Source organism: Moschus berezovskii, chromosome 28, assembly GCF_049115385.1.
Source record: "Moschus berezovskii isolate FMDL1 chromosome 28, NW_MosBer_1.0, whole genome shotgun sequence".
NCBI classification, from domain to species: Eukaryota; Metazoa; Chordata; class Mammalia; order Artiodactyla; family Moschidae; genus Moschus; species Moschus berezovskii.
The window spans coordinates 9,171,265-9,185,384 of NC_142487.1; the positions used below are offsets into that span (position 1 = coordinate 9,171,265).

The 14,120-nt window shown below is 47.9% G+C and overlaps 1 protein-coding gene across 4 annotated transcripts in view; it reads left to right on the plus strand.

The window, feature by feature from the left end:
- The first annotated feature begins 2,042 nt into the window (after positions 1–2,042).
- Positions 2,043–14,120, plus strand: part of PTPRM (protein tyrosine phosphatase receptor type M) — a 671,212-nt gene continuing 659,134 nt past the window's right edge. Inside the window, exon 1 of one of the 4 annotated variants that reach the window (XM_055417180.2) lies at positions 2,043–2,548. In XM_055417180.2, coding sequence (XP_055273155.1) covers positions 2,476–2,548 — 73 coding nt within the window. In that variant the 5' untranslated portion in view covers positions 2,043–2,475. The remainder of the gene's footprint in view (positions 2,549–14,120) is intronic. The other 3 variants (XM_055417182.2, XM_055417181.2, XM_055417183.2) reach the window with 3 other exon arrangements.

Consider the following 14,120-nt stretch of genomic DNA (forward strand, 5'->3'; position numbering starts at 1 on the left):
TATTAACATCTTCACTCAAAGAAATTACTTGGAAAGAAAATGACTAGATTGATGTCTCTCTCCTTATCTGGGTCCATTTCACATTTATTAACGTAACAGCTCCATTGGAAAGCACTATAACCATTTTTTAAAAAAGGAAATTTGGACTCCATCACAGTGCAGGCAAGACCTGGGTGCCAGGGAAAGCCCTGGGGACAGACCCTCACTGCTGATCCTCAGAGGTATGTGACTTGCCTGCTTCTCCAGACTTCAAATGTTATTTTGCAATCGAGATAAGATAAGGCTCAACAAGTACAGATTTGCAAGAAGAGGTTGGGTGATGTAATGTCCTTAAGAAGTAAATGATTAAGAAAAGGCACTTCTGGTATATAAGTGGAATATAATAAGTGGAATTGTGTAATATATAATATTATTATATAGGATATAATCAGAGAAGGCAGTGCAAGCTATTCCAGTACTCTTGCCTAGAATAGCTTGCAGTCCGTGGGGTCGCTACTTCTTTCACTTTTCACTTTCACATATTGGAGAAGGAAATAGCAACCCACTCCAGTGTTCTTGCCTGGAGAATCCCAGGGATGGGGGAGCCTGGTGGGCTTCCGTCTATGGGGTCACACAGAGTCGGACACGACTGAAGTGACTTAGCAGCAGCAGCAGCAGGATATAATAAATGGAATTCCACAAGAAAGAGGGGCTGTTGGCTGGGGCACAAAAGGCAAAAGTCCAGTCCATCAATTGGCCCCGGGGAAGGTGACAGCTATGACATATCCCTGTTTGTTGGTTCTAGGGTCCACTGGAGACCTCAGGGTCAAGGTGAGCGTGGGATCAACTCACCTTTTGGGCCTTTGTGAGGACAGGGCTCAGGGTAGCCCCTGGTACCCCTGAGTGAGGGGTGTGTCCTCTTGCTGGAACACGTGCTACTCACCGGTAGTTACCTGGTTTCTAATTGAATCTCTACCAGGCCTTCTATCGTGCTCATATAGATCTGGCGTCTACAGATGCTCGGTGCTAGCTGCCTGTGTCTATTCAGAGGAAAATAGAAATAGTTCTCCCCCCGCCAACTCCCCCACCTTTTTTTTTTTTTTGCAGTCTTACAAAGTGAACCTCTTTACTGAAGCATTAGAAGCTTTTCTATCCACTTAATCAAATAGGCATTCCAGACCCCAAACGGTAAATTATATATTTCCAGACATCCTTTGATTCATTCCCCACGCCTCCTCCTCTCGCGTTTCCCAACACTTTGCACCAGCTACAGAAATCACGCGTTCCGTAGGTCCGAGCCCTCGTTTCGGGGTGACCGCCGCCTCCCGTGCACGGCCGGCGGCTCGCTCGGGTCCCCCACGCCCCCATCCCCGGGTCGGCGGGGGCGCCATGAAGCGGCCCGGGGCGTCCCGCTCGGCGGGTGCCGGGCTCCGGGGCGCGTGTGTCCCGCGGGGCCGCTGCGGGGTCTCGGTGCCCGCGGCCGCCGCTCTCCGCCCGGGCGCCTGCCAACTTAGCGTCGCGGAGAACCCGCAGCCCTTCGCAGCACCCCGCATCTGCCGGCTCGCCCGGCCCGCAGCCGCCGGGAAGCGCCGGCCCCGCGACTCCCGGGCCCGCCGGCCCTGCCGTCCGGCGCCGGGATCGGAACCGCCGTCTCGCCCGCCCCGCTCGCCAACTCCCGGCGGCCCGTGACCCGGGACAAACTTCTGGTCCAGGCGCGGCCCCGGAGCGGTCACCCTCCCAGAAGCCGGCCGCGAAACCGGGGCCGGGGAGGAGCGGGCGGCAGCGGGAGGGAGCGGGTGGCACCGCCCGGCCGCCGCTCCTGGCGCGGTGACGCCGCCCCCGCGGCCGCCCCCCGCCCGGCTCCCCCGGAGGCGCCGCGGCCGCCGAGCGCCGAGTGCGGGCCGGCGGGGCCGGGCGCTCACGCCCTCTAGCGGGCCGCGGCGGCCGGGCGGCCGTGACGTGGGCGCTCCCTTCAGCCGGCCTGCGGGGCCCCGCCAGTCAGTCGGGGAGCAGGAGCCCCGCGCGCAGCCGGCGCGGGCTCGGCCATCGGCGCGCCGCCGCCCGGGGGCTGGCTCGGCTGCCCGCGCACAGGCGGCGGGCGGGACGCGCGCGGCCTCGGCCCCGGCCCCGGCCCCGGCCCCGGGCACCGCGGCGCCGGAGGCTCGGGTCCCGAGCTCAGGAAGAAGAACCAAGCCAGCGCAGCCGCCGGCACGGAGGGCGGATTTTGGCTCCGCGGGCGCGCCCTCCGCTCCCTCTCGCAGCCGCGCCAGCTTCGAGCGGGGCCGGTGACAGGGCAGGGGGACCCTGGCCCCTAGCCCCCCGGCCCCGGGAGCAGCCGGAGTTGGGACTTCTGCAACTGTTGGCACTCGGAGCGTCTGGTTCTGGTTTTGGCTGTTCACCCTCTTCTCTCCGCCTTGGAGGCACAGCTCCCGGCCGCCCTCCGCCCTCGCGCCCATCCAGCGCCGCCGGGGAGCGGCCCGGGGCGCACTCAGCACCATGAGCCGACTCGGGACTTGCCTGGTCACTTTGACCGGACTTTTGCTAACTGCGGCGGGGGACTTGTTTTCAGGTAAGCGGGGCCTCGCCTGCAGGGGCCTGGGGCGCGCGGGCCGGAGAGGGGCTCTGGACACCGGCAGCTCCGGGGTGGGAGAGCCCAAGCGGCGGACGGCGAGGCCGGGCAGGGGGCGCGGCGGGCTGGGCACCGCGTCTTCCAGTCCCCGGCGTGGGAGCGGGGCTGGCGGGGAGGGTGGGCACCGAGCGCTGTGGCCGGCCGAGCGGAGGAGCCCCGGGGGCTGGCCGGGGAGCCAGGCTCTCATCTCCGCCCCCGCCCCTGCGCGGCCTGGGCGCGTGTCCGCGAGGACGGCGCCACTCGGAGTCCCTGGTCGGCTCCGGGAGCAACAGCAGAAAACTTTGCCTGAAGTTGGGAGCTGCAGCCGCCGGCCGCCGGGCGTGGGCGCTGCGCGGTCCTTCTCGCCGCGAGCGGCTGCCGGGCCGGGTCGCCGTGCCCGTTGCGCCCGCGCGATCGGTGGACCCGGCGGCGGCGATCTCCAGTTCCCTGCCCTTCTGCCTCCGCCCAGCCCGCCGAGGCCGTGACCTCCGCTCTTACTGGCATTCGGGAGGCTGCCCGGGAGAGCCGAGGCGGCGGCCTCGCAGGTTCCGGCTGGAGGATCGGGCCCCAGGGTCCCGGCAACCGCGGCTCTGGCCCCCCGGGCTCTTTCTTCGCACCTCTGGCCCCGCTGAGCACCCGGCTAGGGGCAGCGGTCAGCCCGCCCCGCGGCCCGCGGCCGGGGATGGGCAGGAAAGGGAGTGCGGGGAGGTGACCACTGCGCGCCTGCTGTCGGAGCCCGGAGAGCTCCTTGGGGGAGGACGCGTGGCCAGGAGTTGGGGGTCGGGAGGGGCGCGAACCCCGCCTGGTGTTATCTGGAGCACACACGTGGATGGACAGCCAACGCTTGCACACCTGCACACTTGTACACTTTCTTGCATGTGTGCCAGTTTCATTAAGGTCTACGTAGAATGGTGTAACTGGGCTTTTTTCCTTTAAATAAAAAGCCTGTTATTTGGCCTTGAACTTGGGCTGCAAAATAGGTTTCTATGTTTATTCGGGAGGAATGAGTAAGTTGAATTTTTTTTTTTTTAATTTGATGAGGGAGAATTTCACTGATGGTAAAACACATATTTTAAAACGTTGGAGACTTTTCCGTTTGGCCTTCCGACCGGTGAAAACTTACATCTTTACTTCCTGGAGCCTGGGGGACACGCAGGCGCAGAGGCCATGCCCCGGCGTTGCTGAGCCCCGAGACCCTTGACCACAGTTGGCCTCTAAGGAAGCCGAGCGTGGAGTTGGCTGCTCGCTGTATGCTGTCAGTTTCAATAGAGAAATACCCTTTCCCGAAGTTTAATATGCCCTTAACTGTCTGGTAATTGCACGTGCGCCAGAGGACTTAAAACGATCCACCGCTGTCTTCTATAAAATTGATGCCGGTTTTGGCCTGCGTTCTTTTTTACTGGTGAATTATGGAGTAGACTCGCTAGTTTTAGAACCTTGTAACTCATTAGTGTTAGAAGCCAAGGATGAGGGCCTCAGTGATGGTTTTCTCTTTATTAAGATCCATAGCTCCCTGCCTGGGATTTGTTTCAAGTTAAGCTGTGTCAGAAAGCGTTTGGATGGATTTTCAAGAAGTGGTAAGGGATTGGGATGGAGGTGGGGAACAAATATTTACGTAGCTTATTTAAATGATTAGTTTCTCATCGTTAAGTGGAACTTCAGCCTAAGTAGTACTGACCTGTGTCCTTGTTAATGCTTATGTAAATTAATAGTCAAACCAAAAGAGACTTTGCTTTTACTAAATTTTATACAGATCTTTCTTTCAGAGAAAGTACATCATTCTATTTGTTTGTTATCCTACCAGTAATTGAACTGTGCCTTCGGTTTTTTTTTTTTTTAATTTGGAAACCCAGAGGTAACCTAGTATGGAGGAACTGAAGGGCAGTATCCCAGAGAATGCTTAGAAATGATGAAATTTTTAAAAAATTGAAGTTGGCAAATTTTGTGTGTGCAGGGATCAGATAAATTGCAGTGTATTATGCTTTTGCTCTCCACTTTGGGTTTTAGGTAGTACATGTGGGAAGCGCTTAATGCTTTGGAAAAGTCAGTTTTTTATTTTTGGAATTTTTTTTATGTTGGGGAAGTTAATTCTGATGTTATCAGTGATACTGACACTTATTTATCTTTATGAGTCTTCTGGAAATTGAAATATTTGGCTGCTGGTCACCTGACATGGGGATCCTTTTAGAGACAGAGGAAGTAGATTGTAAGTGGCTTGAGGGCAAAGTCAGTTATTTTTTCTTCTTGGTTCCCATAAAACACTTACATAGAGCCCGAGACCCAACAGACACTCACTGTTTTTTTAATAAATGACTGATGTGAATTCTGATCATTTGCAGACATTCAAATTGTCTGTGAACTGGCTGACACAGAAGGGAGGGAGAGAAAGGACTGTCTGACATTAGACTGGCTTACATTGTCCCGGCTTTTGAAACTGACATTTTCATCACAGATTCTTCTCAGCCTCAGCACAACCAATGGACTGAATCAGAAGGCTGTATGTAATCAGTGGAGACATTTTTTTTTTTTTTGTAACCAAGATTTGTACACAAGACACTTTGCTGTTTCCCCTCTTTTGGAATGCATTCACAATTGATGTGATTGCTGATTAATCATTTCTGGAGGGTACTGCACATAATTTGGATGCTAGATATAGGAACTGAACATATTGGAAGAAAACAGAAAAGAATTAGGTTTTTTTTTTTTGTTCAGGAGGCCTTTTATTTACTCTAAACATTTCATTTTAAATATCACTTTCTGTTTTTACAATTTCTAAGTTGTTAAGCAAGATATTGGAGGCTCACTTTCTGCCTTCTATCTAGGCTCTGTATGATCATTCAGAAGAATATTTGCAAAAAAGTATTCAAGTAAGAAGCGAGGCAGAAAGTGAAATCATTTTTGCTTCTGCTTACTATTGTCTTTTCCATAGTGAGAAGCCAAGTAGCTGGCAAGTCATTCTTCTTTGACCCATTTTCTTAAAAGCCAGGTGGTAATATATACTATACAAGGAAGTATTTGGTTTTATATAATAATGAGATTGATGTGATAAGTTCTAGTAAGCAAGCCTTGGTTTGCAGAAATAGAAGTACAAACAGATTTCCACTACACTGTTTAGAACAGATTAAACCTTAATATAATTTTGTGAGTTTGAAACTCTTCCTGAAGAAATGTATTCTTTAAAATACTCTTTTAAGGACAATTGGGGGGAAACAGCTGAAATCTGAATGGAGTCTGTAGTTGAATTAGAATTGTACCAACATTTAGTTTCTTCATTTTGAATAATTTGACTCTGAGTAGTTAAGTCAGATGTCCACACTAGGGGAAGGTGGGAGAAACATGTACTTGAAATCTTTGTACTATTTTTGCAACTTTTCTATAAGTTGAAAATCATTTCAAAATATAAGATTTTATAGTACCCTTTACAGAGAGTGTGAATAGATTTGTTAAGCAGTTTATTTTTTCTTTTTTGGATAACGTTTTACGTTTTTATGTTGCTTTAATGAGATTGATAATGGATGTGATGAAAAGATTGCAAATTTAAATCACTGAGCATGAAAGAGATATGCCAAGAAATCACTTTACATTTTTAGTGTTGTGTGGATGTAAAGAAATATTGCTTGAGCTTAATCAATTGTTCTAATCTGCAAAATCACAGGTTTTAGTCTCTGATGTTTTCAAAGGGTTGGTTCACAAATTTTCAATAGAAAAGTTACTTACATATATTGATATATATATCAGCGTGTATATAATTTGAGTAATTCTAAGTGAACTTTCCCTAATGAGCAAGTAATCTGAATTATATCTTCAGATGATATAAAACCCTGTATAAATGAAACACAGCCTTTTGTTTTGGGAAAAGTTGATTTTTGAATGTAGATATTTCTCTGACAATTCTATGGAGGTCGGTAGCTTTATTTAAAAATTTCATAGTTTCGTAACAATTGTACATTCTAGGAATTGATAGGCTGTATATAGGTTTCAGTAGAGGCACTGTTTTGGGTTAAGCAGTGTTTCTCTGTTTTTGTTTTAGGTTTAGTTTTCTAGAATGAGTGTGTCTAACCTGAATATCCTAAGACATAGTTTTCAGTTAGGGGACAGGCATTTTAATAAGTACTTACATACTTTTTCGACAGTATAACATTTCTTAAGGCAGTGTCTGCCGTGCTTTGTAATTCTAGGAGTCTTCTCTTTGAAAACCAGCTTTCCCACAAACTTTTCTCAGGCTTCTTATCTTTAGAACTACAGCCTGTTAACCGGCTTCTTTTGTAAGTGAGAGAGGTTTCATTACTTATGTTTTTCAAACTCATTAGTGAAAAGTTTAAGGAAGATGCAAAGTAACATAGACCTCCCATCATAAGAGGATGCTGCTTCTCCAGTTCCTAAAATACTGCAGTGGTTTAGCATTTAATCTTATCAGAAAGACTGCTTTTACTCTGTTGCTCTGAAAAAGAACTCAGCAGAGGAAAACAGTAGGTAGGGCTGGTGTTAGGTGGGAAGTAGGAAAGTTTTAGTCATCACCTCCATAGCCTGTGGCCCCCTGCCTCCCAGGGGCCAACTGGCAAGGTCAGGATCTGATGAAGAGGTAGGAAGGTGGGGAGGGAAAGAGAAGAACTGAGGAGGGTGGGGGGTTGTGTGTGCTCACATGTGTGCTCACCTTTGAGAAACATTATTCTAAAAGAGTCATCCTTGGATGAACAGCCTCAGCATCACCCAGGAACAGGTAGACAGGTAGGCTCCTGGCCCCACCCAGAGGGATAAAAATCTGAAAGTCCAGGGTGGGGCTGGAGGCATGGGGACAGCAGCAGATGCTAGAATTAACCCTCCAGGCGCTTGGGATGCTGGACAGAGCGTGAGTTCTGAAAGGCCTGGGATTCTCAACCTGCACTTTTCAGCCTTCCTTGACAAGAGCAGAAAGTACCAGAGATGCAACTAAAACTCACATCCATGCACTTAGTAACCCCCACCCCCACTGTGAACACAACCCAAATTATGAAACAGGGTGATGTGATGGTGTTGTGACTCTCAGCCTCTTAGCGTGACATTTCAAATAATGGTCTTATCTGCAGAAGATATTGGATCCAGCCAGTTGTAAAATGACAACGAAGAAAAGTTTCCTCATTTTACCGCAATGTAAAGTTTTAATTAAATTTTGCAGTCACTGAAAATTAGCCACTGGAAATTTCTGTGGGTTGACACTGTGTTTCGAAGATATTTGTTGACTTGTTATAATAAGCACATAGCCCAATGCATCTATTAAAATGATGCTTTCTATTCAAAGTGGATATTGAGCATTACTGCTGGGAAAGCCCCTTTAGGGGGTTGGGGAAGGCATTGGGGGTGGTCATGGGCAAAGATCAGAAAGATACAGTTACCATACTTTGGAAAGTTGTCCAATTATTTAAAGTTTCAAAATCTACTGAAATTGGAAGAAACAAGGAATTTCTTAGGCAAGAATGAGGAATTAATGTGCATAAAATTTGGAATTTTAATATGGAAATGTGACACTTTGCCTTTGGAAATGAACTTCATTTCCAAATAGAAGAGAAGAGCTTTTTGATAGTACTGATAATGTACTCTTATGGGTCTCCTAAGATAGCACCTCGTTTTTCCGTTTTCCGCCAAAGACCATCCCTTCTTCTCTATCCTTAAACGCTCCAGGTAAACAAAATGGATTGTGATGTCATTTAACGGATTTATCTTGAAACGTTGTCAGCAGACTTTCAGAGAATCCATGGCAGGCAGAGTGCTTTCCATGCGGCAGGCAGGCCTCCAGCTCCCTGCTCCTCTGGCCGCTGTCCCAGCCCATCAGCACGTGTAGCTGCCTAGTGGGTATGTAGGCAGGGGTATCACCTAGCCTCACCCGCATGGCTCCCTGGATGCATCCACCTAGAGCTGAAGGAAGGCGAGGTATGGAGGGAGCCTCCATCTGCTGTGATGACTCGTTCACATCAAATGACATTCTTCAGTGGAAGTTGCTGCTTTAGTTGTAATTCACTTTTAGTTCAGAATTGACCCCAGGACAACTTCAGACTCTGTGGTGATTTTTTCTCCTTTGTTCCTCTTTTTTTTGGCTGTATCCTGTGTGGGTGCTCAGTGGTGTCCGACTCTTTTCGGCCCCATGGACTCTAGCCCACCAGGCTCCTCTGTCCTTGGGATTTTCCAGACAAGACTACTGGAGTGGGTCGCTGTTTCCTTCTCCATGGGTGTATCCTCAGTGGCCGCTATTCTGTGTATAGCAGTGGGACTAGGAGAACCAGATTATCTGGGAGTTACCTAAGAGTTCAGGGTAACTTATGGAACTTTCTCCATCAAGTCTTTCGGTAATCGACCAGAAGAGTTGCCACGTGCAGATGTGTGACATAGATACGAAGAGTGTGGGCACCTCGCTTCCGTCTGCAGGAGGCCCCTTTCCCAACATTGCTGGTTCAGGTATATAATGCAGGGAGTCACTGAAATTTGCATGGACACCTGCATGCTTAGTCACTTCAGTTGTGTCTGACTCTTTGCGACCCCACGGATTATAGCCCGCCAGGCTCCTCTGTCCAAGGGATTTCCTAGGCAAGAATATTGGAGTGTCACCTGAGTCAGTCCATTTTTCTGCTTAAAACTGAGAAGAATCCCGATTCCTTAAAAACTTTTCCTGTGATGTGAAAAGTTTGGGCCCTGAGTTGGAGGCAGAGGGACGGTGGAGGATCTGATGGAAGGATCTCACTTACTTTCACGCTGGGGCTGCAGAGGAGGGAAATCGTGATGGTCAAGAATCCAGGACCTGCAGCTGAGAGACAGTGAAGGTCAACTTGTCAGAGGCTTGTCAAAGCAGAGTTTTTAGACTTTCTCTTGGAGGAGGGGGCTAGCATTTAACAGAATGATTTATTTAAAAATACAACAGCCTAGGCAGAAGCAAAGCATGTGGTTTTTATGGGCCTCAGAACAGAAACACTTACAGAGCATCCGTTTGTTTTCAGATGGGTGAGTATTCCCTTTCATCTCTTTCCTATTCAATATGCAGAAAGCAGATTTATTGCAGACAGTGAGAATTTGTTTTAGTTTGAGTTACCATGGAAGGCAGAGGCCTGGTGCTTTTCACTGATTCTAGTGGTGGAGTCACAACAGGGTCTAACATGGGCTTCTGACTGTGGATGGGATGGGGAGGCGCTAGATCACACCCTTCCTGCAGTCCATTTTGAGGGTTTCTGTTTGATCTGTCCTCTCTGGCGTAGTCTGATATGTTTTAAATAATGTCATAACCACAAGTTTGAAGTTGGCTCATTGGGATATTCTCCCTAGATACAAATATAAAGTTGTCTAAAGCATTTCTTTTGAAATAAATACTCATAATGTATAGAATCAAGTTACAGTGTTTAGCATTTAGTAATCACATAGTCTTTTTATACAGTTCATAGGATTCTCATGGCAAGTATACTGGGGTGGTTTGCCATCCCCTCCTCTAGTGGATCATGTTTTGTCAGAACTTTCCACTAAGACCCATGCATCTTGGGTGACCCTCCACAGCATGGCTCAAAGCTTTATTGAGTTACACAGCCCCCTTTGCCATGACAAAGGGGTTACCTGATGCCAACAGCCGACTCATTGGAAAAGATCCTGATGCTGGGAAAGACTGAAGGCAGAAGGAGAGTAGGGCGACAGGATGAGATGGCTGGATGGGAACACCGATGCAATGAACATGAACTTGGGCAAACTCTGGGAGGTGGTGAGAGACAGGGAGGCCTGGCATGCTGCAGTCCATGGGGTCACAAAGAGTCGGACATGAGTGGGCAACTGTACAACAACAGCAGTCACACAGTGAACTAATCAACTTAACAAATATTTTTGAATGAGTGATTGAATAAAGTTCTCTTAGGGAAGAAAAAACACAAATTACTTCTGCTTCCTGCTGGCTTTTTTTTTTCTTTCTATGAAGTTTGATTTTTTAAAAGCATTTGTAATAATCTTGACAGTATGCTCAGGTGGTGGGTTTGGTGCTTGATACCCTTAGAAATTAATAGGCGCGTAGAGATTCAGTTGCTAAATTTAAAGGAAAAAGGTTACCTTTTGTTAATTAAATGTGTAAAAATGAGTCTATAATTTTTATCATATGTAATAAAAATTTATAAATCTGTTACTGCCATAAAGTAGAATTTTGGTACTATACTGAGCTCTAAGAAAAAAAATTAAATTCACTATGTGGTAGATAAGCATGATTTGATTTTAGTTTCTGGTGTATTAAAAGAACCGTGTATCACCAGGAAGAAGCTGCCGTGACAGGGAGTAATAGATATCATCTCCTGCTTTATTTCTGATATAGAATGAAATTGATTACACCTGCTCAGAGCTCAGCCCGCGCGTTCTCATCGCTCGTCTGCGGTACAGCAGGCAGGCTCTCCTTGCTTCTTCATTCACTGTGGCATATTCTCAAGTGAGGAAACTTAATAAAAAGAGGCTGCTTTGACAACAGTCTCATGACCTGTGTTCTCCACTTCCTTGACTTTTCGCATCCAGGCATCTGAACGTGGTGTGATGTCTTCCCGATCATCACCCACTGGCAGACATATGTCTTGTGTGTATGTTATGGGGATCCTTGCTGTGCTGTCTCTGTTTGTCAGTGACCATTTCATCCTGTTTGGGTGGCTTTTTAGAGAGCCCCTCCCTTTTGTTTCCAGCCCCTGTGGGGAGCTTGCTGAGAGACCTGTGTTGCTGACCCTTGGAAAGTTTGGAGTGGGGTCTGGTCAGTCCCAGTGGGGCCGGACCAGTAGAGGGTGTTGTTAATTAAATGGCCTGAAGTTGGCTATGGGGTCCTGGAGGGGAAGAAAGAGGGCAGAGACCTCCCCGCCATGGTATTTGATTTTTGAGCCTCAGTTTTGTTTTCTAGATAAACACTTTGTAGGATTATGATAAAGACTAAACAAGCAGACCAACACTATGAGGTTGGGAGGCACCCACATCCCATGGGTGTAACCACCTGAGCTCCCTACTTTTATGTCAGAAAGCCTTGCATATTGACAATTTCATGTGGTTCAAACTTCTCTGGGTCCAATACTTTGATATTTGAGTGTCCTGGGGGCTCAGTGGGTGATGTGTTTGTACAAGAGCTCAAAAAATATGTATGTTATAAACATAAGGCCAATATTATGTTTTAAAAGGAAAAGAAACCCTGAGAATTACAAAATGACCCCTCAGAATTGGGACCGTGAAAAGTCAGCCTTGCTTAGTTCCAGAAGGCAGTTCTGGACACCTGCATTGGATTCACCCGAAGCTCTTCTTAAAAAAAAAAGCAGATTCCTGGCCCTGCAGAGATACTGAGTCACAGCCTCTGGAAGGGGCCACCGAAACTGGTAAAGAAACACCCCGGACCCCGAGATCTTCATACTTGCTAAAGTTGAAAGAATACTGGCAAGACATTAGCAGGGACTCAGAGACCCTGCCCTTTGTAAAATTTATCATGTCTTTTCTGACTAGTGTTAAGGAAGCGTCTGCGGATCGTGACATGAAGTTTCGCGTACCACACTGTGATTGACAGGAGACTGTTTCTCTTAGGAAGCAGAGGCCTTCTGGTGTCAGCAGAGAAGATGAATTATGAACCTTGGTATGTTCTAGAAACCAAGCTGCTTTGTAGTCATCTTTCAGAGCTTCCCTGGTGGCTCAGCAGTAAAGAACTTGCCTGTCAATACAGCAGATGCAAGTACGATTCCTGGGTCCAGAAGATTCCCTGGAGAAGGAAATGGCAACCCAGTCTGGTATTCTTGCCTGGAGAATCCCATGGACAGAGGAACCTGGCGGGCTACAGTCCGTGGGGTTCAAGAAGAGTCAGACACAACTTAGTGACTAAAACAACAGCAACAACCCATCTTTCAATCTGATGAACTCCAGAATATGTGACATCAGTCTGGAATTTTTAGGGTATAATAAGAGAATAAAGATATTTCAGAGAATCAGAACACAGATCATTTTCGATCTCTATATTCACAGCTACGAGCCAAAATTTGAGATAACTCATTCAGAGACAGTAACGAGACACAATGATCCTGGGGAGATAATTTTCCAGCACTTATTTCTGTCTGATGTTCATTGAAACATGGACACTGGAGAATAATTGGCCTTAGGGGTCCCCTGAGCAGGGACCAAAAGCATGACATTTTTATTGCAATAGTTCCTAAAAGACTACCTAACCTCAAAAATGGGCATCCCCCTCTATTAGAGCGCTTGAAATTTCCACCAGCTCATCATTTCGACCAAGGAAGAAAGGTGCTTGTTGAAATGTCATCTCTGGGAGCAGTAGCTCATTAAGTCATCTTAAGTATGACATCCCCAACTTGCTGTCACCTCCCTAAGTTGACATTCTTAGATGTCAGATCTCTCACTTGTAAAATGAAGACGTTTGATTCAAGAATCTATAGGGTCTCGCCAAATACTTAGAGAGCCTGAGGACTGTTACCGGAGTTCACTTGAGTTTGTCAGGTAGCGTGGTGTAAAGGGACGAGACCCGCATCCATAGGTCGTTTTTGATAGAGGAGGATGGGAGAGATGGCTTGAACAGTGGATCAATCTGAGATGCTGCCTCATACAGCAGGAAGGTGCTTGTTATGAGAAAGTGGGTATAGCAGGGATGCTGGAAGGATTTTAGGTGCTTCCTACGATTGTTCAGCTTTTGTTCCCTCCTGCCTCTGCTCAACTGTGCACAGATAAAACCCACTTTTCCCCCCTCGATACTTGGGGAAGAAGCTGCCAGCCATAGCTGCCACCCAAGTCTGCCGCAACTATGTCATTTAGGCTGATATTCTTTGATTAAATCTTGGCAACACGGGTAAGCCTTACTTCAGGGATTTATACTGGGCGCTCACTGTGTGCTGGGTGCCAGGCTCTTGTTGTTGTTCAGTTGCTCAGTCGTGTCCCATTTTTCACGACCCTGTGGACTGTAGCCCGCCAGGCTCCTCTGTCCATGAGATTTCCCAGGCACGAACACTGAAGCGGGTTGCCATTTCCTTCTCTAGGGGATCTTTCTGATGCAGGGACTGAACTTGCGTCTGCTGCATTGCGGGTGGTTTCTTTACCACTGAGCCATCAGGGAAGCCTGGGTAGCATGCCGAGAGGGTATGATATTCTCAAACTTATCAACGCTCAGTAGCTTGTCAGAGCTTAGCTGAGATCACTGCTGGGAGCTTGGTGGGTAAAGCTGTCTCTGTTCCTAACAAAGCCAGGGCCCCTGAGCACGGGGTGTGTGCACTGTGTTCTCTCCCCTCTCCCCACCCCTCCCTGTGCACGCAGATGAGTGTGTGATGAGCTGCTTCAGTCATGCAGAAAGGTGCAGGTTGTCTTTTCCTGATTTATGCCTTGATGCCATCCACCTGTACTGAAGTGTGCTCCATGCAAAAGCATTTCAGGGGGAGTGTCGGGTCTATTAGGAAGATGCTGAGTGTTTTATTACGTGATGTAGAGTCTTTAGACTTGGAAGGAGGGTATGTTTACTCACTCCAGTATTCTTGCCTGGAGAATCCCAATGGACAGAGGAGCCTGGTGGGCTATAGTCCTTGGGGTC